The sequence below is a fragment of the Vidua chalybeata genome, chromosome 5, assembly GCF_026979565.1.
Source record: "Vidua chalybeata isolate OUT-0048 chromosome 5, bVidCha1 merged haplotype, whole genome shotgun sequence".
NCBI lineage: Eukaryota > Metazoa > Chordata > Aves > Passeriformes > Viduidae > Vidua > Vidua chalybeata.
In genome coordinates, this window is record NC_071534.1 from 37,437,957 (window position 1) to 37,461,322 (window position 23,366).

A 23,366-nucleotide genomic window follows, 5' to 3' on the forward strand; every position below is an offset into this window, starting at 1 on the left:
ATTCTCCACTATTCACACCCCACCACTCAAAGATTTCACTGATGTCCAGGACAAATCAATTTTTCAAGTCTGAAACTGAATATATGACTAGTTGTGCTGTGAATCATCTGATATGGGGCTTTGGTCACAGCCTGAGCTTGTGGAGGTACCTCATAAGAGAAAAGGGAGGTTGTAAAACAAGACAAACAAGACTCAGAGTGAGGAAGTCTCAGAGGTGAAGAAAGATAAAAACATTGTAAAATCAACTGTAGCTGTTTGGGATATTTCAAAGGGGAGATGCTTTACTCCAAGTTCATTACAGACTACTGGCTTTTTTTTTTTTTTTTTTTTTTTGCCAAAATATGTCTCTCTCTTTCCAGTATTTTGTGCGAGCATGTTGTCAGAGCTCCCCATGTTGTGGAGGGAGCTGTGTGTGTTGCGTCAGAGGCTCTTGCCCTGTGCTGCACCCAGGCTCTGATAACCCTCCTCTTCTAATTTGTAGAGGAGCAGTAACTAAATGGATTTTCACAAATTTTCTCAAATTCTGAGAAAAGCTTTTGAGTAGTTTGTGGCTTAGGCATTTTTATTGGTAGGGTATAGCTGATTATCTAAACAGTTAGTGGAGGGGTAGTGGAAGCAATTTCATATCCAGACAAATAGCAACAAAATTTCTCATGCTATGCCTGTGATTTATAAGCCTCTGCAATTATCTGCATGACCTTCATACTTGTAGGTACAACTAAGAATGTAATCTGTGCCATAATTGTAGCCTTTCCCTTCTCCAAGGCATAAAAAAGCACTGCGTAGCCAGGAAATAAGAAATAGGCAAACATATGGAAGATTTAAGCTAAAAAATCTGTCACTTATTGGAAACTGATTGTTTGCTTCTAATCTTAGATTGTATATTTTTACATTAGATACTATTAAATATAGATATTAAACATGTAGGAATTGTAGCAAAGTCAGATACTGAGTTTCTGTTCAGGAACTGTAATTTAGCATGTTGTAAACTGGGGTCTTACCAGAACTTGCTTGTGGTTATGTTCAATAGGCTTATTAAAAAAAAACCCCAAACCCCCTAAAAATCCCCAAAACCCCAATCCGCACCAAGAAACCTCCCAAAATCCACCAAAACCAAAACCAAGAAAACAGCAGAAATTCTGGGCATTTGCATGTCAAAGGTCCTTGCACACTGTCCTGTTTTGAAGAGCCAGTGTGAATGCTCATGCTTGCTTCCTATATTATTATTTCCTCAGCACATTTTCCCTCAGATATCTCTGACTGAATGCCTGGGCTAAGCATCTCATAGACAACAGTGCTACAGCTCAAGCCTTCCTTAATTAGTATCTGCTCTGTTTGAAGATTTACAGCAGTGCAGTTTTTGGTACATAATGCAATTTTCAAACTCCACTTACAATAAACTTACTTAACTGCAAATGTATGGTCTGATTGCAGACTTATCTTTTCAAATCCTGTGTCATCTGTAATTCCCTTACTACCCTTCATGGTCCTTTTCATACATTTTTATATGACCGTTTAAACTTTTCTCATGACTCATCTGTGGCTATGGCATCCCTACATAAAGACACCCACATTTCTCAATTTACTTCTTTGTGGAGTGTGTTAGATCGAAACCATACCACACAGTGGTTTCTCCCAATCCTTATAAAATCTGTATTTCATGAGCACAATTACTTTTAGGAACATTCTCAGATTTAGGGTGAATATTTGAAATAAGGTAGTCACACAGTTGATATCCTAGAGTTATAACGAAGAGTATTACCCCAGAAAGGAGCACAGGAAGTCAGAAGCAGGTATAGATCCACTCCTGAAAATGGGAAAGCTAGTTAAGAGAGCAGCTGGATGGAATTATTTTAAATATAGAATACTGATGGGTTTTTTGTGGATCCTACAAAAGCCAGTTCTAAGTTATATATTTTTGTCACCATCTATGGGTGCGTTATATACTGACACTTCCCATTTTTTTCAAATACAGAGACCAGAACTGAGGAACAGGAATTGACACTGAAGACTGAAAACTGGATTTGGGCCAAGTGGACTTCATAAATCAGTTCAGATTACTGTTCTCTTAATCTCTCGTACTGTGTTCACCCTCAAAATTAAAACTTCTTTATTTTAATGACAAACTCAAAGAAACCTCTGTCTGACCCTTATTCCTACAAGCACTGCTTTATGGGGCTTCTTCAGAAAATAGGCTGATAGAAAACCCCAGCAAAAATATCTCTATTTTTGCCTCAGGATTCCTAGTTGGAGGGACACAGAACAAAACAAACAAGACAAAGCCCAAACCCAATGAAATAGGCTATCGCCTTGCTTTCTGGAATGAGTCTAGCTCCTATTGCTGAGAGGTATCTTGCACCTAGTGCCAGAACTAGGGTTGCTGTGCTGAGGTTCAAAATACTTCTGGAAACCTGCACAGTAGGACTTTTGTGCACCACAATGCTCAGGTTTCTGAGGTTCTGACTTGATAAGGAAGAGGAAGAGGATCTAAAGCAGATACTCAGAGGGAGAAAATGTTGGCAGATTCCTTACCCCTCCTCTCCTGGGATAAAGCAGACTCATCCCTTCATGCTGGTTGAACTTCTGAAGTGGAAATGTGAACACAACTGAATGAATGCTGGTAGTAAACATTAGGCAGTGAAAGAGTAAACCCTGCAATGTAAAGCATTAAGAAATGCAATTATTTCAACTTCCTCTTAAAAGCAGGTCTGTAAAATATTTTTATGCTCACCTCTCAAAGCTAGCTTCTGCTTCCATATTTACTTTTGAGGTGTAGGACAAGTCATAGAATTATTACAGAGAAGTACAAATCACAAGACACAGTAAGAACCTGGAGACTTGGTGATAACAACTGGTAGTGTTTTCCTAATGCTTGGTTAATATTTACCTATGATAAAGCAACTATTTAAGCAACTGTGGATGACTTGGTCGTAACATTTGCTTTCAGGAGCAGAGCACAGTGTATTTGATGTGCTTTGAGAGGTTTTCTGAAGACACAAGAACAACTTTTATATCGAGGTCAAACTCTTAGGAAAGATTCTTTTGCAGCACTTGTTTTTGTCTCAGCTTGTTGAAAATGGCGGGTGTAAGCAGATGCATGAAGTACTCCATGTTCATCTTCAACTTTTTATTTTGGGTAAGTTAGTGTTTAAACTGTTATTAATGATGTAGGAAATGTGTTCCCCATTATCTGAATGCTGCAGTTAGAGGAATTGTAAAGAAAATAGAGCATAAGTGGAACCAGAGTATGATTCCAAATCAGGGAGGGGAGAATATATTTAACTTTTGCCCTTCCCTTTGTCTTTTTCCATCTAAACACCTTTCCCTCTGCATTTAAAAGTAGACAAGCCACAGATCTGCCTCCCTGCTCTTGTGCCCCTCATGTCAAGGGACACCACTCATCTCAGTCAGAAGATAACAGACTCTCCAATAACAATGCACAATTCTCTTCCTTTTATTGCTGGTGTTTGCATGCAAGATCCTGAAAATGGAGTTGCAACAGAAAATATGGAAAATTTACTTGAATTTTTAGCCTCCTAATTGATAAATGGTTTTCATATCCTTCTTTGTGGTTCTTTGCTTTACATTTAGTGCATAATTAGTTTCTGATGGTGGGCAGTAAATGTTTCTAAGAATGTATGTGCTGGCAGTACTGCCACAGCTGTACCAAGGCCGATACAGCACAGCAGGCAGGTTTCTGGGTGTTATTGGAACTGTATTTGTCTATTTATCACATCTCAGCTGGGTTGAAAGAATTTCAGGTCCTGAAAGCTCTGGAAAGGTTTGAGTTAAAGAACATTTCTCTCATGGTTCAACCTCACTGTCAGATTTCTTGACCGAGCTTTGTCAGGTTCACCAGGGGTTCACTGAAACCAGAAGCAGAACTACTAGCCACATTATGGGCTTTGCCTCAAGGGATTTTTTTCAACTGAAAAGGTGATACCATTCAAAAGGGACCACAAACAGTAGCCTTGGAAAATCTGTGGCTAGCCCAAATTCTTTGAATGCATATGGATCTCCCAAAGAAATTCCTGAGCTGAAACATGGACAAATGTCTCAGACTAGCATTAGAAAAGCTCCAAACTACTTCTAGAATGAACATTGGACTAGTGTCCTATGCCTCTAGTGACAGTATGGATTTCCTAGGGACAAAAAAAGGGTGGGATCCTGGGGGAGTCTTGGAACAAGCATGTGAGAACAAACTTTCTATCTTTATACCAAAGTTGAAAAACCCACACTGTGTTCTGAGGAAGAAAATGCTGAGAGCATTCACTGTGCATGTGCCTGCCTCGATGGAAGAGAGAAGGACAGGAGAGAAGGACAGTAGTTAACTGTTTTAGGGAAGGTGTTTAGCACTATTAAGATAGGGAAGAATGAAACAGAGAAGAACAGGAATGCAGTATATTTATTTATTTTTAGGCAGATGTTTAGTTTAGTATGATCAAGATTAGGAAGAACAGATGTATGGGCTTACAGAAATAGAATGAAACTGAATTTTTTTGTTCACATTCCTGTCTCTAAGTCATGGAAATCACTAAACTTCAACAGTAAGGTTGAGGGAACAGAGATGACTTTACAGCCACTCATCCCACAGCTGCTGTCTCTAGTACTCAAGGCAGTTGACAAGTGGAAAATTACTGATACTGGGAAATGAAGGTGACTTTAACCTGAATAGATAAGAATGACAGTTGCATATTTACCTGGTGTTCTTTCATTTTACACCCTTTGCAATCTCACAGGGAGTGTCCTCTCTTAGAAGACTCAGGAATGGGCTCTCTAGCCTTCTGATGACTTTTTCCAAACAGCTCATGCAGCATCACACTCTGTAAGCCCTGGAACAGTCTAAGATAGCTCTGCAAATTGACTATGGCTTCACTTCATGACATGTGTCCCCTTGGCTTCTATATGCCCATGAGCCCCATGCTGGGCTCCACCACACAAATAGAGTTTTTCATCTTCCCTGTTTAGTGAAAAACAGCAGACTGTTGCAGGCTTTTGAAGATCTGTGCTTTGAAACTGGGTGCCTATATGGAGTTTCTATATATAAGTCCTTAAATTATATATATAAGTCCTTAAATTAATCCTTGTCAGTTTTGTGCATTAAGCCTCACATTAAGCCTTCTTTCCCTTCTTTGGAGTTTGCAGGATATCCAGTCTCACCTGCTGACCTCATTGTGTCAACTTCTACTACTCCACATCATGCAAAATTGTAGAATTACTTATTTTTTCACTGAATATTGATGTCTGACATTTGTTTGAAGCAACATGGTTAGTGACAAAGCATCTTTGATCAGTTGTTCATACCAGACTTGCAGTCCCATCTACAAAGTGGCCCCTTCCCTGAAACTGAATGTGGACATCTGAGTTCCTGAAGCAGCTTAGCAGGTTTGCTGAGCCAGAGGCCACATTCTCTGTAGGATCTGCCTAGAGCTGTAATTTCAGGTGTCTCGAGGAAGTATTTCAGTCAAATATTTTCTTTAACAGAAGCAACTTTGTAAAAGTTCCTCCTGATGTCCTTGAACTGAATGTTTGAAAAGGGTGTGCTAATGGAGGAAATTCCCCACAAATTTGGTATTTATGTGTATGAGAATTGCAGAATCTTAATATACTGTTGGTTCAGCACTATGTCAGGCTCATCTGAGGTGATACTGATTTAACCAACAAGGCTGTATTTCCTCCTCACGCCAAAACTGAAAGCTTGAGAAGGACTAACCAAATTTGAGGGACATAAGTACTGTTGCTGTTCTATTTATGAGACTGAGATAAGATCACTGATTCTTTGTCAAGGATTATGGCAAAAATACGATAGCCATCTAATTTTGGGGAAATGGGTGAAGACATTTTCAAAGAATCTCATTTTATTCCATCAGAAAACACTAGCAGTTCATTAAAAAATAAATTTCCTGGAATGAAAATTTATTTACTTGAAACTTTATTTTAAGAAAACTTTAAGATGGAGTATTGCAGCAAACTTGACATGTTCAACTTGGACTCTTTGGGAACAGACCATTTTTATTTGTTATTACAAAACTTCTCTTTATGTGTTTTTGTACACATTGTATATTATGAAAATAACTAGAAACAAACCATTAAGATTTTACTGAAATGGAACATTTTTTATCAACCTAAAACAGCTCTATTTTAAAAATTAAAATATGTGCACATCTTACTAAAATTTTGATTTATAAATGATGTTTCTATTTTTATGTCGAGGAAATATTGTAGCATTCCCATTTGATTGATGAGTTCCTGTATACATTTAGCTAAATTTGCTTCTACTATGTCGCTGTCGAGCAGGACGGGAACAGAGAACTCCAGATCAGAAGGCAAAGAAAATGAGCTCTGATTTATTACAAATATACCACTCTATATATAGAGAACACCGAGAAGACTGATTTCATTGGTCTTAGAGTAAAAACATGTCACACCATTGGTGTGCAGTGAATGACGCACAGTGGCAGAGCATATCTATAAACAATGTGAATAACAAGATAGATTAGAGAATTATTTACATTCTTTCCCAACTGTTTCCCAGGCTCTTGCCTGGTTAGAAAACCTTTCTCTTTCTCTCTGACTGAGCTGAGAATATCCACACTACTACTCTGCTGCATTTTAAGAGGAGGTCCTATATAACAAAAAAGACTGTGTGACAAACTCTCTTTGGATTTGTAGCAATAGATGCTTCAGTGAAAACTTTCACATTAGCAAGACCATGTTATCTAGTTAGTAGCCACGTCACTCACACAGTGCTGCTGAACAAGACTGAAATGTACAGTCATATGATACCATCAGTTTCTAGGCAAATTCAGCAGGATTCAAAAGGTTTCAGTGGGGAGCTGTAGTTAAATTTGATAACATGTTATAGCTGTCATTGATTGTACAACTTTCTGTTTCATGTTTAAAAGGTACTTATAGGAGCTTTACTTAGAGCAGGAAAATGTGTGGTAGCCATGTCTGAGTGCTGGCCCTATTCCATATTCAATGATCTGTGAAGGTCATTAATGCCTTTGATGCCAAATATTATATGAAAACTTCTGTGGTGAAAGTTTTTTAAAGAAAAAATATCTAAACCATGTAAAAAACTCCCTATTTTAATTTCAATAGTTCCAGTCTTCAAGGGAAAATAATAACAACATTTCAGGGCCATTTATGACTGGAGTATTAATGGCAGATAGAGATAATTATAAATCTGACTAGTCCCTGGTCCTCAGTGATGTCTCTTTCCTACCAGTCATCTCAGTAGGCACAATCCTTACACCAGAGTAGTCTCTTGGTTACCTATGTCCAACAGTTAATAAAAATAAAATTCTGTACAAGATTCATCAACAACAAGGTTAGGAATAGAGTGACTGGCACACAGGGGAATGGTACCTCAATGATCGATGAAATAGGAGCACAACTAGAAATGAAGGAATTTATCTGGACCTGTGATTCATCTTCCCTGACTTCAACATCTTAAGGAAAGTCATGCTGGTCAAACATTCATATGTACAAGAACAAGTTGTATTTGTCTGTTTTCTGTAAAATTATAATGGGAGCAATTACTCTAGGCATTTTATGAGACCTGTTCTAAGGATTGGAGATGGCCAGATATTGCTTGCATTTGAAACAGCAAAAAGAATTTATTTAGAACTTTTCCTGTTAGATTTACTATAGAGAATATCTCCACGTATGTGTCCTGAATAAGGCTAGAAGCAGCAGATATGCAAACATCCTTTATCAAATCTCACGTTTCCATTATTCAAGAAACAACATTCTTTACAGGCACATTTTATACATACAATAGCAATTTATATTTCTCTCTCACATCTGACAGAATTTCTGTGTGCTTCCTAAACACATGTATAAATCATCACGTAAATGCGTAGTCCTCTGGGGTGGAAACATCAGGGATTTGGTGCATACCTGAAGATTTAACTACACTTCGAATTTTCCTGGAAATGAATCAATATTCTCTGCTCCAGCAATTCATGTTTCTTTTGCTTTGCCAAACAAATGATTTCAGAAGTTTGGACAGCATATGGTGCAATTTGGATACTGAATGTTAGTAAAAAAGTTGCTGACCTTTCTAACTTGTCTTTATTTTCTCCCACAGGTGTGTGGTTGCATTATTTTGGGAATCTCTATATGGATACGTGTTAGTGGTGCTCAGCAGGTAAATGCATGCAGTCATACCAGCACCATGTAAAATGTGGAAACTACTGCATACACTTTAATTTCCCATCTTCATTTCCACAAATTTTCTATGGTTTTTTTTTTGAGGTGGTTTGTGTGGGTGTAGAGGAATGCATTTTATGATGTTAGGATTAAACATCATGGTGCAGGTAGTCAGATAAAGTGATTGATGCAAGCAGAGATATGACTATGAGAAGTAGCTGCTAGTGTTATTGATGCAGTTTCATGCAGATGCACACAAATTTCTGTTTGAAAATGTGTCTCTCACCTCTAATGAAAAATAATTATGCTTTTGTTAATGATTTCGGTGTTAGAATAATGTGGAGGCATGCAGCTCATAGACTTATCCATGTTTTTCCCTATTAGAATAGTATAGTCATATCTATTCCTAGGGTTATTCCATATGTTTGTGGGGAATATTTTTATCTTTCTCACTATCTTCAATAACACAATTCTCAGTTCCCCAGTAACTGCAACTTTGAAAGGGAGAAAGGATTTTTCCGTTCAATTTTTCAACAGCTCCTTAAAAACACCTTATCCTTTTCTCCTCATATTTTTATATAAAGAATTTTAAATGCCCAAGAATATAGGATTACAGTGTCCTAAAAGTCCACCTGGAGGGTAGAAAAAAGACCCTGAATTGCCCTCATGGATTTTTTTAATGGGTTATTAAATTACTTCAGATATTATGACGTTTATTTTCTGCAAAGCTAGGGAAAATACAGTTTTGAGGAGCTCTTAATCTTGCAGACATGCAGCAGAGGTTGGTCCTGTTGTTTCAAAGACCCCATAGTCCTGTAGGCCCTTTTGCCCAGTCAGTACCACTGGCACTGACTCTAAGGTTTAAGCGGTACATTCCCTCAAATCAATTTGGGCCATAGAAATGCAAATTAATTTGAAAGCTTAATTTGCATTCTTCTATTTCTAAAAAGACTTCTTGGCCAGAGAAGTGAAAAAAACCCCAGGTGTCACATGGAAGCATGTTTTTTTTCAGCTTTCGGATTGAGCCTTTAGTATAGATTAAGTTGCAATTCTTCAGACAACTCCCCTGTTGCTCTAGCACACTGTCAATTAAGAATAACTTTTAAACCAGTATTTTCCCACCTGGAAATAAAAATATGGTGAAGGTAAGAAGATAGCTTTATACATTCCCTGCCATTTGGCTGATGACACTGTTAACCTTAGCCAGTCCCAGATGTCTCATGTCTGGCAGAGCATGAATGCAAGAGAACTTGGTTCAAGATGACACTGTGTCATTGGGTAAATTAGGTCATGGTGGAGAGCTCTGCCATACTCTTCTCTGGAAGAGGAAGAATCACAACTTTCACTCCTCAATCAACATTTTACTAGAAGCTAAAATTGCCATACTTGGTACTTGACAGTCTCTGGTATGATGGCTCAAACAATGCAATGGAGCTTGGAAAACCATAGCCACTACCAAATCTTATTTTTTGAGAGATTTCCTATTGAGAAAAGAATATTTAAATGTATGTCAAACTGCTTTCCTGAAGCAACACTTAGTACTCTCCAAAAACCTGTGAATTAAGAGTCAGGACCAAAATTGAAAGCATTTTCTTACATTTTTGCCTCCAGGCAGGCAAAGTTCCCATTCAAAACCAATGTATGTTTCACCTCAGTAATAACTGAACAGACCATAAGGACTTGGCTGTAGATGAATAGAGCTTTCTATGAATAAATAACAGGAGATTCAGTCCAACTTGGAAAGAGAAAGAACAACACATTCTTCAAACTATACTTGTCTATATACCTTTGCAATTTCCATTAGAAGATGAATGTGACAACTTCCAGACATTTTTGCTAATCTTGGCATCAGTATCACTGGAAAATATTCTTTGAACATTTTTCTCGCTTTAGGCCTTTGGCCTTAGTCAGTCCTGTGGGAGCTGAATAATTTAATATTTAATAATATTGATGTATATTAATTGTTTAGTTGAATGCCCCACACATCAAAATAAATTTCTCATCTCCAAGGGTAATATTAGAGATGAAGCCTGGGAGAAAAAAAGAAAAGAAAAAAAAAAGAAAGCTGCTTTGGAAAATACATCTAACTATTTCCCTAATATATGCAGCATCACTCTGAGAAGTGCTTTCTCAGAAGCAGTCATAGAGTATGTTCCTGGTCTCCTAATGATAAACAGAGATTTTGTTTCTTTAACATTGGGTTAATGTAGGAGAGGTTTTGAGGTAACCAAGTCTCCTACTTCGAGTAAAAAGCAAAAATTCATTGACGGAAAACCAACTAAAAAGTCACTTTAAAGACAGATCTATATTTATTCATTTACTCTGTAAAGTTGATTTTCATCTTGTGCAGAAACAAAGGTGGAAAACCAGATTTTACAAAGCTCTCCATCTCAAAACAACATTTGAGAAGAGAGCATTAGAGCATAGAGCTCCCATATTTATGGATCACAATTTCTCCATAGGTGCCACTCAGTATATTTATCAGTTACAAAATAATGATCTTGTTTTGGGGAATTCAGATGCTTTTAGAAGGACCTTCTTGTAGCTAAAAGATTGTTTTTCCTCTTTCTTTTCAGGGGGTAGACAGCAGCATGCTTGCAGGAGTTAATCTACTAATTGCCGTGGGTGCCATCATCATGATCCTTGGGTTCCTCGGGTGTTGCGGTGCTGTAAAGGAGAGCCGGTGCATGCTGATGTTGGTAGGAAAGAAAAACATTTGTCTGCCTTTAATAGGCCACAGCTACATATGATGGATAGAGTCCTTGCAAGTAGTATCAAATGAGGATGGGAACCTTTTAATTTAACTGAAAACATGATTACAATCCTGTGTTTTCTTTGCTCACCTTGAGTTTGGGCCCCTTCTGAATTCTGTTGTGGTAAAAATGATGGTTGGTCTCATCAGCAAGACAGGGTCCAGAGAGACTTGAGCATGTCACTAGTTTTTTTTTCCCTCCAGGCATCAACAAATTTCCCTCTATCAGCTCTCACCCATTACCTATCCTATTTAATTTTCTAAATTCCCAGTTGCTCTCTTTGCTGGTCCACCTAGAATGTCCTCCCTGTCCTCCTGCCCAAATCTCACCAACGCACTGTTATCATGACACTGTTCTGGTGTGTGCCTTGTTTTGATCACCAGCTGAGCACGGTCTGTCTTGAGCACCACTTTTTCTTATCATCAAAGAAGAAATAGTTGGAGCAACTCTGACTGGAAAATCATTCTACCTACATGGTTATTCAAGCACATGAAAGATAAATGTTAACTTAAATTACATCACGTTGATCAAAAGTAATATAGTTTCCTACCCTTTTTGGTTTTTTCCAGTTTTTTATTGCACTGCTTCTGATACTGATTCTTCAGGTCACAGGAGGTGTTTTAGGAGCAGTGTACAAACCTCAGGTACAGTATTATTCTATATGTTCATTGATGTCTTCATATAGTTTTGTTTCTTCTCAAAAATTAGTAATATATTCTAACTTGCAGGTTGAAGCAGTTTTTAACCTCACTCTAAGTGAAAGTGTGCATGCACTGCAAAGTACTACAGGAGAATATAAAGAGTATCGGGAAGAGTTCCAGAAGCTGGAGAAAAAGGTAATTAAATAGTAAAAAAATGAAGGGGTTGTTATCTGTCTCATCTTTGGCATCTGTCTCCTCTTCATTTTATGACTACTCTGCAGTAGATTTGAATTTCATTCCCTGGGGATAGGAAAGGGTCTGACTTAAAGGCAAGTTGAAACACCACAGAAGGGACTTCTGTTCTCTTGATAGGACAGGGTCTTCCTGTGATGATTTCTTTGTGCTATAGTGCTGTCTGTAAGAGCAATGAAGCAAGGACACACCACATGCAAGTAAGACTGACTGTTAGCTAAACTCTTTCAGGAGAGGACTGCACGGCCCTTTCTTACAGCTTTCCCTTCTAAAGGAAGATTGATCCTTCACCATATCCCAAATAAGAACTCTCCAGTACTTTTAAGGAAAGTTTACCCCAGGGATTAGGAAAACATCAGGAGAGGAGTGTATTTAATTTAGAATATCCTGCTGCTATGAAATCATTAAATGCCATGCTTTACTGTGTTAGAACGAAGAAAATATGATGAGAAGTTTGTTTTTATTGTGTTTCCACTTTTCATGTTGCACCCATCCTGCAAGACCCTGGAATCTCATTGATGACAACAACAGCATTCACCCCTTCCCCTCCCACAGGCACCTGGGTCTGTACATTGAGAGAATGCCTGCTGTTCTGGTTTTTTAGTCCCTAATTGCTTTTATAGTTTGACTTAATTTTTATGTTTTTAAAGACTGCTGTATGAAAGAAAACCAAACAAGGAATAATATTTAGGTGTCTTATGTTACTTCCACTTCTCCATTCCATATCCAGCTTTGTCCTCTGCTTCTGAGACAGCTTATTTCTTCTCATATAATAAGCCCTCTGGAGAGATGAGCAAAATGAAAAATCCCATAATTACTGCATTAATTTTTAAATGTAGCAGGATTGCTGTATTATGTCCTACAGCCTTTGCTTTTATACAAAATTATGTGAATATTTCCAGCTGCTTTTTAATAGAGGGAGGACCTCAAACCCAAGTTTGCACCTCTGAGCTTTAGTGGCTTGAATGTAGTGGAACACGAAGTGAAACTGCACCTGGTTTAGGTTTCACAAACCCCAAATGGAGGCCTGGTTTCCTCAGTCCATTTCTAATTTAAAGAGATAACCATCATTCAAAGGGGTTATTTTTCTAGATTTCAGAGTTTTATGTGCCTGAATTTTACATTTCCAGCCTGGCTTTTCAAGATGTGAAATGTGGTTGTTACTGGAGCTGGCAAATTACCTTCTGCAAGTACAACCTAGAGAAAGAAGGCTTGATTTTTAAAAATAATATACCCAGTGTTTTAGTTCCATTCTGGTACTGATAATTACTAGCTTTATAGTATGTTAATGTTTTTTGAGCATTTTATACTGAAAATTTGGTCTTTTTTCTCCTATATCTTAAAAAAAATGTATGAACTTACATTCTTATAAATGGTATAGAAATGTAAAGGGTATTTGAAACATAACAATTTGGGAGAACTTCCACACTGAAAAAGGTGAAATAAAATTTGGTTTTTGTTGTTCCTGTCAGCTCCCTCACCTCCTCTCTTTGGATTGAAAATCACATATTTTTAAACTCTTCTCCACATTTACTCCTTTCTTGCAGTACCAATGTTGTGGATTGCAGAATGGACCTGAAGACTGGGGAGAAAATTTTGACAAACAAAAAGACATCTGTCAGTGTGAACTAGAGAAGACATCAGACCTCTGTATCAACTATAAAAATACATCTAGATACATCTATAAAAAAGTGAGAAAAATGTTCATTCTTCATTCCAAAGAGCCAAGTTTTAACCCAAGGTTATCTCTGTTGACTGGTCTGGTCAGGAGCTCTGTATCTTTCTGAAAAGGCAAAGTTTTGCTTTCTCTTTCTTAGCCAGAATTACCCCCACACCACCTGTTAAGAAATGACTGTTCATAGCTCTGCTCCTTCCTCTTCCTGAGATATCTTCAGTTTAGGCCCTTAGCAATCTGCATGGTTACTGTTGATGAAAATTATTGACTTTGGGGCCAGGGTATGACTGGTCAGAGCTGCACACCAGCTACCCTTTGGCTCTTGTTCCTCTCTCAGAAGGCTATGCTCCCATCCAGGCTCATTGTGGTAGTAGACATGTTGACTTAGAGACATTCAAAATGCTAAGGTATATTGAAAATCAAACACGTTAAATGCAAGACCTTTGGGGTTTTATAATACTTTAATAAAAAACCCACACTCACTTTGCAGGATCTGCTGGAAAGAAACCTTACATATTGTGGGATTCATGTCAGAATATTCGAAGTGATTTCTTACAACTACAGCCTTTTGAAAATCTTAATTAATATAATAAGGCAAAGTGTCTGGTGACAGGTAAAAACAAGGCACACTCAGAAGAGTACCATCTCGTAGACAGTAGAGATCTCAAAGAATCAATTTCATGGTTTGCTTGTCTCCTTATGAGGAAATATGGATATGTAAAAAAATTAAAAGAAATGCACAAAATAATTGAATAGCACAAAGTAATTGAAGTTTTAGAATGCTGGTGGTGCAAATTTTGCCAGTGTGCACCTAGCAACAAGCAGATTTTAGCAAATGTTCATTCTGGTTGTATAATTCTCTAATTGCACAGCTCCTTAATCAGGTCCTGCCTGAGCAGTAATTTCCTCCCCATGTAGTCCCATAGAAGCAAATACTATTTTAAAGCAATGAAACTATCTGGTTAAGTAGAAGATACCAGAACCCAATCTGGAAATAAGATGTATACAAAGAGGCTGTTTTGGCCACACTTTAATGTCTTTTTGGCCTCAGGCAAGCCCTCAAAGGACACATGAGAAGCCATCTGTGAAATTACTGCAGGTGCAAGATATCACTCATATGAACACACAGATTTCATAGTGATGTGAGATGCTAGTAGAGACATCCAGCTCTTCTGATATGGGAAAAAATATTTGATATCCAGTGCAGTTATGAGTCAGCTTAACTGAGAGATTTTTTAGAAGAACTAGAAGGAGAAGATCCATGTGTTTATTGTGAGAGAGGAAATATGGTGAAAAAATACAACTATATTTGGGGGGGAGGCAGTTGTACAGTTGTAACAGTAATGTAATTTGGATGTATTTAAGCTGTACTTGGCTTTCCCTCCTGTTTGCAGAAGGAGGATTGTCAGTGCCTGGAGAAGATGTAGTCACTGTAAGAACAGATGTATGCAAATATCCTAAAGGAGAGTAGCTCTGCACAGAACTTCAGCTGTAGAATCATAGAATATGCTGGGCTGGAAGGGACCCATCAGGATCATTGAGTCCAATTCCTGGCCCTGCACACAGCAGCCCCAAGATTCACATCATTTGCATGAGAGCATTGTCCAAATGCTTTTTTGAACTCTGTCAGGTTTGGTGCTGTGACCACTGCCCTGGGGAGCCTGTTCCAGTGCCCAGACACCCTCTGGGTGAAGGACCTTTTCCTGATATCCAAGCTAATCTCCCCTGACTCAGCTTCATTATATTGCCTTCAGTCCTTTCACTGTTCATGAGAATGAAGAAATCAGTACCTACCCCTCTGCTTCCCCTCATGAGGATGCTGAAGATACAAAAGAGGTCTCACCTCAGTCTCCTCTTCTCTAGGTTGAATAGAACAAGTGTCCTCAGTCACCCCTTATAAGGCTTCCCCTAAAGGCCCTTCACATGGCCCTACTTTGGACAATCTTTAGTAGCTTTATATCTTATGGTGCCCAAAACTGCCCCCAGAGCAGAGCACAATGGGACAATCCCTTCCCTTGCCCAGCTGGCGATGCTGTGCCTGATGTCCCCCAGGACAGGGTTGGCCCTCCTGGATGCCAGGGCACTGCTGGCTCATGTTCAACTTGCCATGGACCAGGACCCCCAGGTCCCTTTCTGTGGGGCTGCTCTCCAGCATCTTGTTCCCCACTCAAACCCCAACATAACAATGAAGCCATGCTGATTTATTCTCTTCCTTCCAGCGCCAGCCAAGGACCACCAAACACTTGACAAAATTAATTTTGAAGGTTTTATAACCAAATATTTTTAGTTAATCCCAAGTCTAATAATAAACCTTGAAGTTTCAAATCCAAAGATTAGATTGGTGGGAAACAAGTTCTCTTTCAGACCTGGTCATGGCTGGCTGCATTGACTCTTTCCTAGTAGCAAATTATTACCAAATGAAAGTAAGAACAAACACTTCTTTCCTTGTTAATGCAAACATTAGACATTGCAGCTGTATGTCTTCCTTGAAAATAGTAACTTTTTATGGTCAGCTACTAAATCTTCATACTTGGAAAGGCAAAGGCTTTTGCAGAGAATAAGGTACACATAGCTGTGTGTTTTGTGTTTATTAGCAACAAGCCAGAGTAAATTTAAATAGCCTTTTTTTAGGACAGAGCTAAAGAGAAGGAGAGAGAGAGTTTGAGAGTTATTTTAGAAGATGCATTCCTATAACCATAGGATAATATTGCTTACCTATAATTAATAATTTTGTTTTCTTTTTCAGTCTTGTGGAGAAGTGATTATGCAACAAATTAAAGACAATCTGGTCATAATTATGGGGATCGCCTTTGGACTGGCTGTTGTTGAGGTACCAGTGTACACTGTTAAAATACTTAGTAGCTGACAAGCAATATATTCTATTTGGAAATACATTGGGAATGGGATTACAACACATGGCTTGCTCAATTAATAGACAAGGGAAAACCAACTCTTGCCTTAGCTACAATCTTACTGTTATTCATATTTAATTAAAGTATATGGCTGCTGAGCTGCAAACTTCAGGTAAGATCAGACCACCCTGCTGCCTGTATAAGTGTATCATATGGGATATTTTCTTAAAAAAAATTGCCAGTCTTGAAGCCAGGCTGTGCCTTGACATGAGCCCTGTGTACAGAGATGTGCGAGAATAAACACACAGAAGAATAAGTGCCAGAAGACATGAGGAAAACCAGCCAGATTTTTCCTCCTCTTTCTCATCTTTTGTTGAGGAAAAATTAATCTCCTAAGAAAATTTAGCCTTTAGAGTACATATTTTTATCATTAAGAAATTTTGGTACAAAATTATAATTCTGAGGCATTAAAACTTTAAGCCTCTAGATGACGCATGAATGTGTCTGAGTGCACACATGTGATGCTCCATATATCCCTGCGTATAGAAAAACACAGAGTATGTGAACTGTTTCTTTCAATTTCCTCACCATACACTGAAGAATAACATGCAAGATTTTCTCTGAAGAGAGGAGGAAAATAACTGAGGCTATCCAGTCAGCTACTTGATTTTGATTTGAATAGGAGAAAATTATAAAGAAATAGGGGATTTCATCATGATACTTTCTTCAGTCATCTTTTTTTCACTCTTCCTCCTTGATTTTCTTCCACCCTCGCTCTCCACCAGTGGATGTTTGAGGGAAAAACAGAACTGACAAAGATTGCTGTGGAAAGTTCAGTCTATTACTCAAAGCAAAAACTTCTCCACATCACTGGCACAGGATTGCTCCTCATGGTAGAAGAGTGGGAAAGAGCCCCAACTCAAAACTGTGTTTCTAGGAAAATAGTAGTAAGTGGGGAAGAATTACATAGCTGCAGCACTGGAAGAGGACAGGCCATCAACTTCTTACTCAGCACAGACTTTCTGGTATTTAAGGAGCTATATGTGGGCGGTCAGGTCTCTCACCCATGTTTACTTTGAGGGAAAAATAGGTGAAATACACTGATAATAAATGGCCTTAAAATATAATTGAGGTGTAAAATCTGTATGTATAAAGCAAATTATAAGTCACTTTGCTCTAGTTACTGCGGTTATGTGAGTTGTAGCCTTTAGTTCATTTCCCATCATTCTTTCCTGCTCTCCAGCTGGCATTTTCTGTGCTGGCTGCCTCTCCCAATCATAAAAGGATTAGAAAACAACATGAATAAACAATATGAGACTCAGCACAAATTGTCAGATGGCAATTTACACTTGATAAACATTTAGTGTTTCCACATTAACTCAAGCAATTGCAAATTAAAGGCCACTTGCTTAACCACTTCTCTGCTCTAGGAAATCCCCGATTAAAAAAGGTGCTCTTCCCCCCTCTGTCTGCTTCATTATGCCACTTGTGAGCTATTACTGCTTTCAGCTCATCCTACTAGTGAAAATTATACAGATAAGAAGGGCCCAGTTTCATTTGGGTGCAAGTGCAAATGTGGGCATGGTATGTCAGGGAAGCCTTGTCAGTTTATTCCAGGTGTGAGTACATCCCTTTCTCTTAGCTGTACCTCTGTGCTACATATACTTTTCTCTGTCTCTTCCTTAAGTAAATAAAGTATGTCAGTGTTCATGGCTTCAAAGGTGTCAGTTGGGTGCTTTCCATTTTTGTGGAACACCTTCACAGACTGGTTAACTTTAAATTCAGAAGGAAGCTTTCTGATCTGATCCCACCAGCTGTCTGCCACGGGTCATGGAATTGTACCAGTAATTCCCAATACAGAAGGTGACTCTACTGAATTTTCTATTTCTCGTAACAGCTTCTTCAGTGAACTCACTCTTGTTTCTATCCTAAGTGCATTACTGATAAATATAAAATATTTGTTGCATGATCATTTGCAACTCAAAACAGTGAGGTAGGTTTATAGATGTATACCTGTATACAGTATACACATGAATATGTATACCTGTATACATATACTTCACACGTATGTTTACATAGAAGAGAGTGACAGTGGAAAGGAAGAGAGATTTCAAAGGGAGACAACCCTTAGAATACACAGTGAACATTCCTCTAAGTTTATCAGAAACTAAAATGCTCAATTTTTGTCCAGATTTCTTGAACTTCTCCATAATTGCTGCTCCATTACAGCTAACAACTGCATTTGAAACACATAGAGCTACGGGGTTCTCATGCACAGAGGCAATCCATCTTTTAAACAAATAAAACTTCTACATGGTATCTGCAGTCTTACCTGTTGTATATACTGACTTCATTAAAGTGTCTGTATTCTGTAAGAGGCACATTGGAAAAAGTCTTCTTCACAGCAGATTTATCCTTCATGTAAATCCAAGACATTTGCAAACAAAATATTCCCGTTGCATATCAGTTGTATCCTGGGATTTCCAGAATTGCCAAGTAATATCAGAAATATCTTTGTTTTCCAGATTCTTGGTTTGGTGTTTTCTATGACCCTCTACTGCCAGATTGGGAGAAAATGAAACTGTGAAAATGTCAGAATGATGTCACCAGTCAAATCAAGATCTTTCTAGAAAGAGAGTTAGAGATTTGGCTGGCCACATTCAGATAAATATATGCATGTCCCAGGCAGCTGTTCTGATGAAAATGGCAGCCTTTGTGCTCATGGATGCTTGACAACTTGCAAAATGACCTCTTTATATTTCATACGATTTAATGATGTGAATATGATTTTTTATTTGCAATAAACATCTTTGTTTATGTTTCTGAGGTGTTTATTTTGTCCAAAGATAGCAATTATGTCATGTTGAGAGTGAGTTCACCCTCATGAGTGTTAAACCACCCACAGCAGAGTCACCATGAACAGCTGGAAACCATCATGCAGTGGCTGACTGCTCCAGGGAGCTCAGGTCCCTGGTTACCTCTGCTTGTGGACCAGGGTGTTTTCATTAAAGAGTTGTGCGTCAGGGTTTTGTTACCTGCGGAAAGGGCAGCTAACTTGCAAGCAAATAGGAAAGCCACATTTCCTTTCAGGGATGCTTAAATCATTACCTTGGCAGCTGAGATGGTTGCTTTTGGGCCCAAATGATGATTAGGCTGTGTAAATGAGCTGGATTTAGTGGCACGTGTTTTACAAATAAGCATCAATGGTGAAACCCAAGTCCACGTGGAGGCAAGGTGTACACAGAATTCATGCAGATAAGGCTTTGCCCAGAGCAGCTAAGGCAAGTGGGAGGACAAACACAGGGCATGGCTGGCAGCACAGCAGCAGCCATATAAAGCCTGCCTGCCTTTGGTCTGACCAGTGCATGCCAGTGTTTGGGCCCTGAGGTACTGACAGCCCTGATGGTCCCTGCCCAGCTGCCCCGGTTTCCCTGCGCACTGCCCATGGCAAGGACACCACATCAGCCTCCTGGGCCAGTTGGTTCCTGCCCCACCAATGTCACAGTAGGGCTGGTCTCCAGCTCCCCTGCCTGGTCATGGAGTCCCACCAAGCTGGGCCTGCTCATGTGTCCTGGTGTGACCTCAGCCCATCCCCAGGAAGAGTGTGATGCCAGGGGCTGGGGCTGCCCTGGTGCCCTGCACTGCCCCACTCCTGACCGGGATGGAGGGATGGGCCAGGCTCTGCCTTGCCACCCCAGTGGAACCCCATGTGGTCCCAAGCCCTGGGGACCTGCTGGCCTAGGTTGCCCTCTAACAGAAATGACATCAGGGACAAGATTTTTAAGGTATGAGGCTGTCTAATGATGCCCACAGGGACCTGCTGAGATTTTACACAGCAGGCTGATGGCCTTCCTGCTGTGTGTTGGGATTAGCTGATTTATCCAGCTCTGCTGGACCCTCATCTTCATAATAGGAGCAACTTTAAACACCTCTCACAGCTGCTCTTAAGAGAAAACCACGTATCATGCTCCTCTTGTTAAAGACTCCTCAGGTGCCCTCGACCGTCTCGAATCACACCCTGACTGTTCCCATCTTGACAAAGCAATGCAAACTTGCTTAAAAATGCATTAAAAGCTTCCCTTGAGCAGAGACCCTTGTCCATGTATTATTCCAGCAGAATTGGATTAAGGTAAAATGCATCTGCAGCAACAAGGTTTTTTTAAAAACTCAACCAGAGGACATTTCTGTCCCATCCCTCATCCTTCCCTAGCACTCAGACCATTAGGCCAAGCAGTGATCCTGCTTTCAGTAATACATGTGTCTCCCAGGAAAGTCATCTAGCTACCAGACAGTTCTGGCACTTGTCCTTCCCTCTGCTGAACCTCAGAAGCTGTGCCAGAAGAATTCAAACTTTGTTAGACCAGAGAAGAACCATGACTCCATAACCCAGCTGTACTAACTGGAAAGAGAAATGCTGGCTTCTAGTTCCTCCTTCTCCCCAGAGTGTTTTTTTACTGTGCGTATCTTATCCATCCTCTGAAGTCCTGGGAGCTGAGCCTGAATCACCCAGATCATGGTATGGCAGCTGGAGTCCTGGATTATCACTACAGAAAAATATTGGGAATATAAGGGCAACATGGAAAGAGAATTGCACCTTCTTCTTCTTCCTCCTCCTTTCCATTAGAAGGACTGCTCTCACGTTTGAATGAAGGACCAGAGGGACTCTCACAGAGAGGGGTCTTAGAGCTGTGGATGCCTAATGGATGGACATGATGGAGAAATTACAGCTCATCCTTGCTGCCAGGAGGAGTCAACTTCAGGCAGCTGTAAACTTGCGTATTACTGGCATGAATTTGCAATGAGCATTAAGATGAGACTGACAATGTACACTGGCTCAGACACCAGTCTGGTCCGGTATGCTGCTCTGGGGATTCAGAAGTGTAAAACCAAGTTGTAATAAATACAATACATACAATACAATAAATTTTGGTTGTCTACTGCCTGATTTTGGATATAATCCTTAAAATAATCTTTGCTTACTTCAAAATAATGATGTATGACACATTAGACTTATTGTTAAAACAGTTAAAACTGTTGATATTAAAACCAGCATCAAAATGTTGTCTTCAGGGAGGAACTTTGACACAGGAGTTTTATCTGGAGCTAAGGTGAGCAGTTACTCTGTTTATTTACGCAATTTGTCTCTATTATGTAAAGCTCTAAGGAATAGAAGTAAAGCACTATGATTATATGCTACCATTACTGTTTAAATGGGATTGAGCCAGTGAAGCAATTCAGAATATTATCAGCTTACCAGTGGAGTGGGTTTGCCACTAAAACATGCCCATTGCCTTTGGTGTTGCAAAACTTACTTTTTTCTAATGTTTTGTCGCCTCCTGAAGTTTTCTTCCTCATTTTTTCAATGGAAGCAGCAAAATGCTCAGCATAAAACAAAAAGAAATCTGTCTGGATAAGATTCATCTGGCCATTTGCAAAACAACAGAGTATAAACTCGTATCATAGAATTATGAAATGGTTTTGATTGGAAGGTAACTTTAAAGACCATCTTTAAAGTCCACCTCCGTTGCCATATCTGAGCTATTAGTTTGAACTCTCCTTATAATCAATGAAGAGAAAAACCACATCTAGGATTCGAGCCATGTCATTCTAAAATAGATGTCCAAAGAGGTGAGAAGAGTGATTTTCATTGCAAATAGGTGAAATTGAAGTGAATGAATCCCACTCCGCAATACTGAACTTGTTGAAAACATTAGAAGCACTGATCAGTCAGGAAAGAGCGCTAGTATAATATTCCATGAATGTGCACTGATTATTCATTGATTCATTGACATTTTTGCTCAGTCATGATCCAGCCTGCTAGGAAATGAGCCCTGCCTACTCTCTAGGCTGGTAGGATAAGATTCATCTGGTGTGCACAATGTTGTAACAGAGATCCCAGCACAATTCCTTCATGAAGTCCCCTCTGTATTCTTATCTAAAAACATTTATAGTTGGCTGTTGACTGAAAACAGCAATGGGACAATTTTCTGAGCCTACAAACACTTTTTAATCCTGATGTCTGGAATTGCTGAAATGGAATTTGACAATAAATCCTTGACAGAACAATAAAACTGTAAGGGTTTTCTTTTGTGGGGCGTTGGGGTAGGTTATTTTTGTTTTTTCACAACCATCTCATGCAAGCTAATGTTTATCTCAGTGTTGCCCAATGAAATCAAACATACAGAGGAAAGACACATGTCCAAGACCTTAGTTCTTTAAAATATCACAGGGAGAAAAAGCATTTATCATTATAGTCTTAAATGGTATAAATAAGGAGTGGTAAGAAGAAAGACAATGTGCCCCTGCCTTTGACAATGGAGCTAAATTCCACCTTAAAACCAAGTCTATTTAAAACACATTGGTGGTTTATCATGTCAAAACCAAACATCTATTTAATGGCAGCGGATAAGACATCACACCTGGGCCAAAATTTCTCAAAAGAAGAATGTGTTACATCATTTAAGGAATTTGGGGGAGGGGGGAACGTGTTTTTCTCAGAAAGGATTGTATTTGTGGGGAAATGCAGCCCAAAAAGAAAAAAGTTATGATTTATGGCAAAATGTGAGTCAGTAAAGCAATGTCAGAAACAATGAAGGGAACATTATTAAGACTGTTATTGGAAACAAAAAATAAGGAAGACAAAGAGGCAGATAGAGAAAAAGAAATATGATTTTTAAAAAATGGAAGAAGAATGAAGCAAAACAGAGATTTGAAAGAAGGAAAAAAATAAATATTATCAAGATCCAAGAATTTGCTGCACTCAACTCAGCATGAGGAGAATTTGGCCCCAATCCACCTTTGTGTCCTGGATGCTACGTCGGAAGCCAATTCAACCTGTTTTTAAATCAGTGCCAAATCTGCCCCAAATCTGTCTGACTATCCAGGTCTCTGAGAAGCTGGGGCTCATCAGAGCATAGCTGGTAGCCAAAGTGTACACCAAGAGACAGCTGTGGTAGTTGTATGGCCTCTGGGCATGCCTGGAGAATGAAACTGAGGAGGTGAAACAGCTGACTTTCCCTCTGGAAAGGACACCAGG

At 39.1% G+C, this 23,366-nt stretch overlaps 1 protein-coding gene across 1 annotated transcript; it reads left to right on the forward strand.

Moving 5' to 3' along the window:
• The first annotated feature begins 2,988 nt into the window (after window positions 1-2,988).
• TSPAN8 (tetraspanin 8) lies at window positions 2,989-19,076 on the forward strand. The gene is made up of 8 exons (XM_053943727.1): window positions 2,989-3,136; window positions 8,096-8,155; window positions 10,734-10,856; window positions 11,480-11,554; window positions 11,639-11,746; window positions 13,351-13,494; window positions 16,225-16,308; window positions 18,856-19,076. Exons 1-8 carry the CDS (start codon window positions 3,077-3,079, stop codon window positions 18,907-18,909), a joined length of 708 nt encoding a protein of 235 aa, XP_053799702.1. The 5' UTR covers window positions 2,989-3,076; the 3' UTR covers window positions 18,910-19,076.
• Window positions 19,077-23,366: the final 4,290 nt, after the last annotated feature.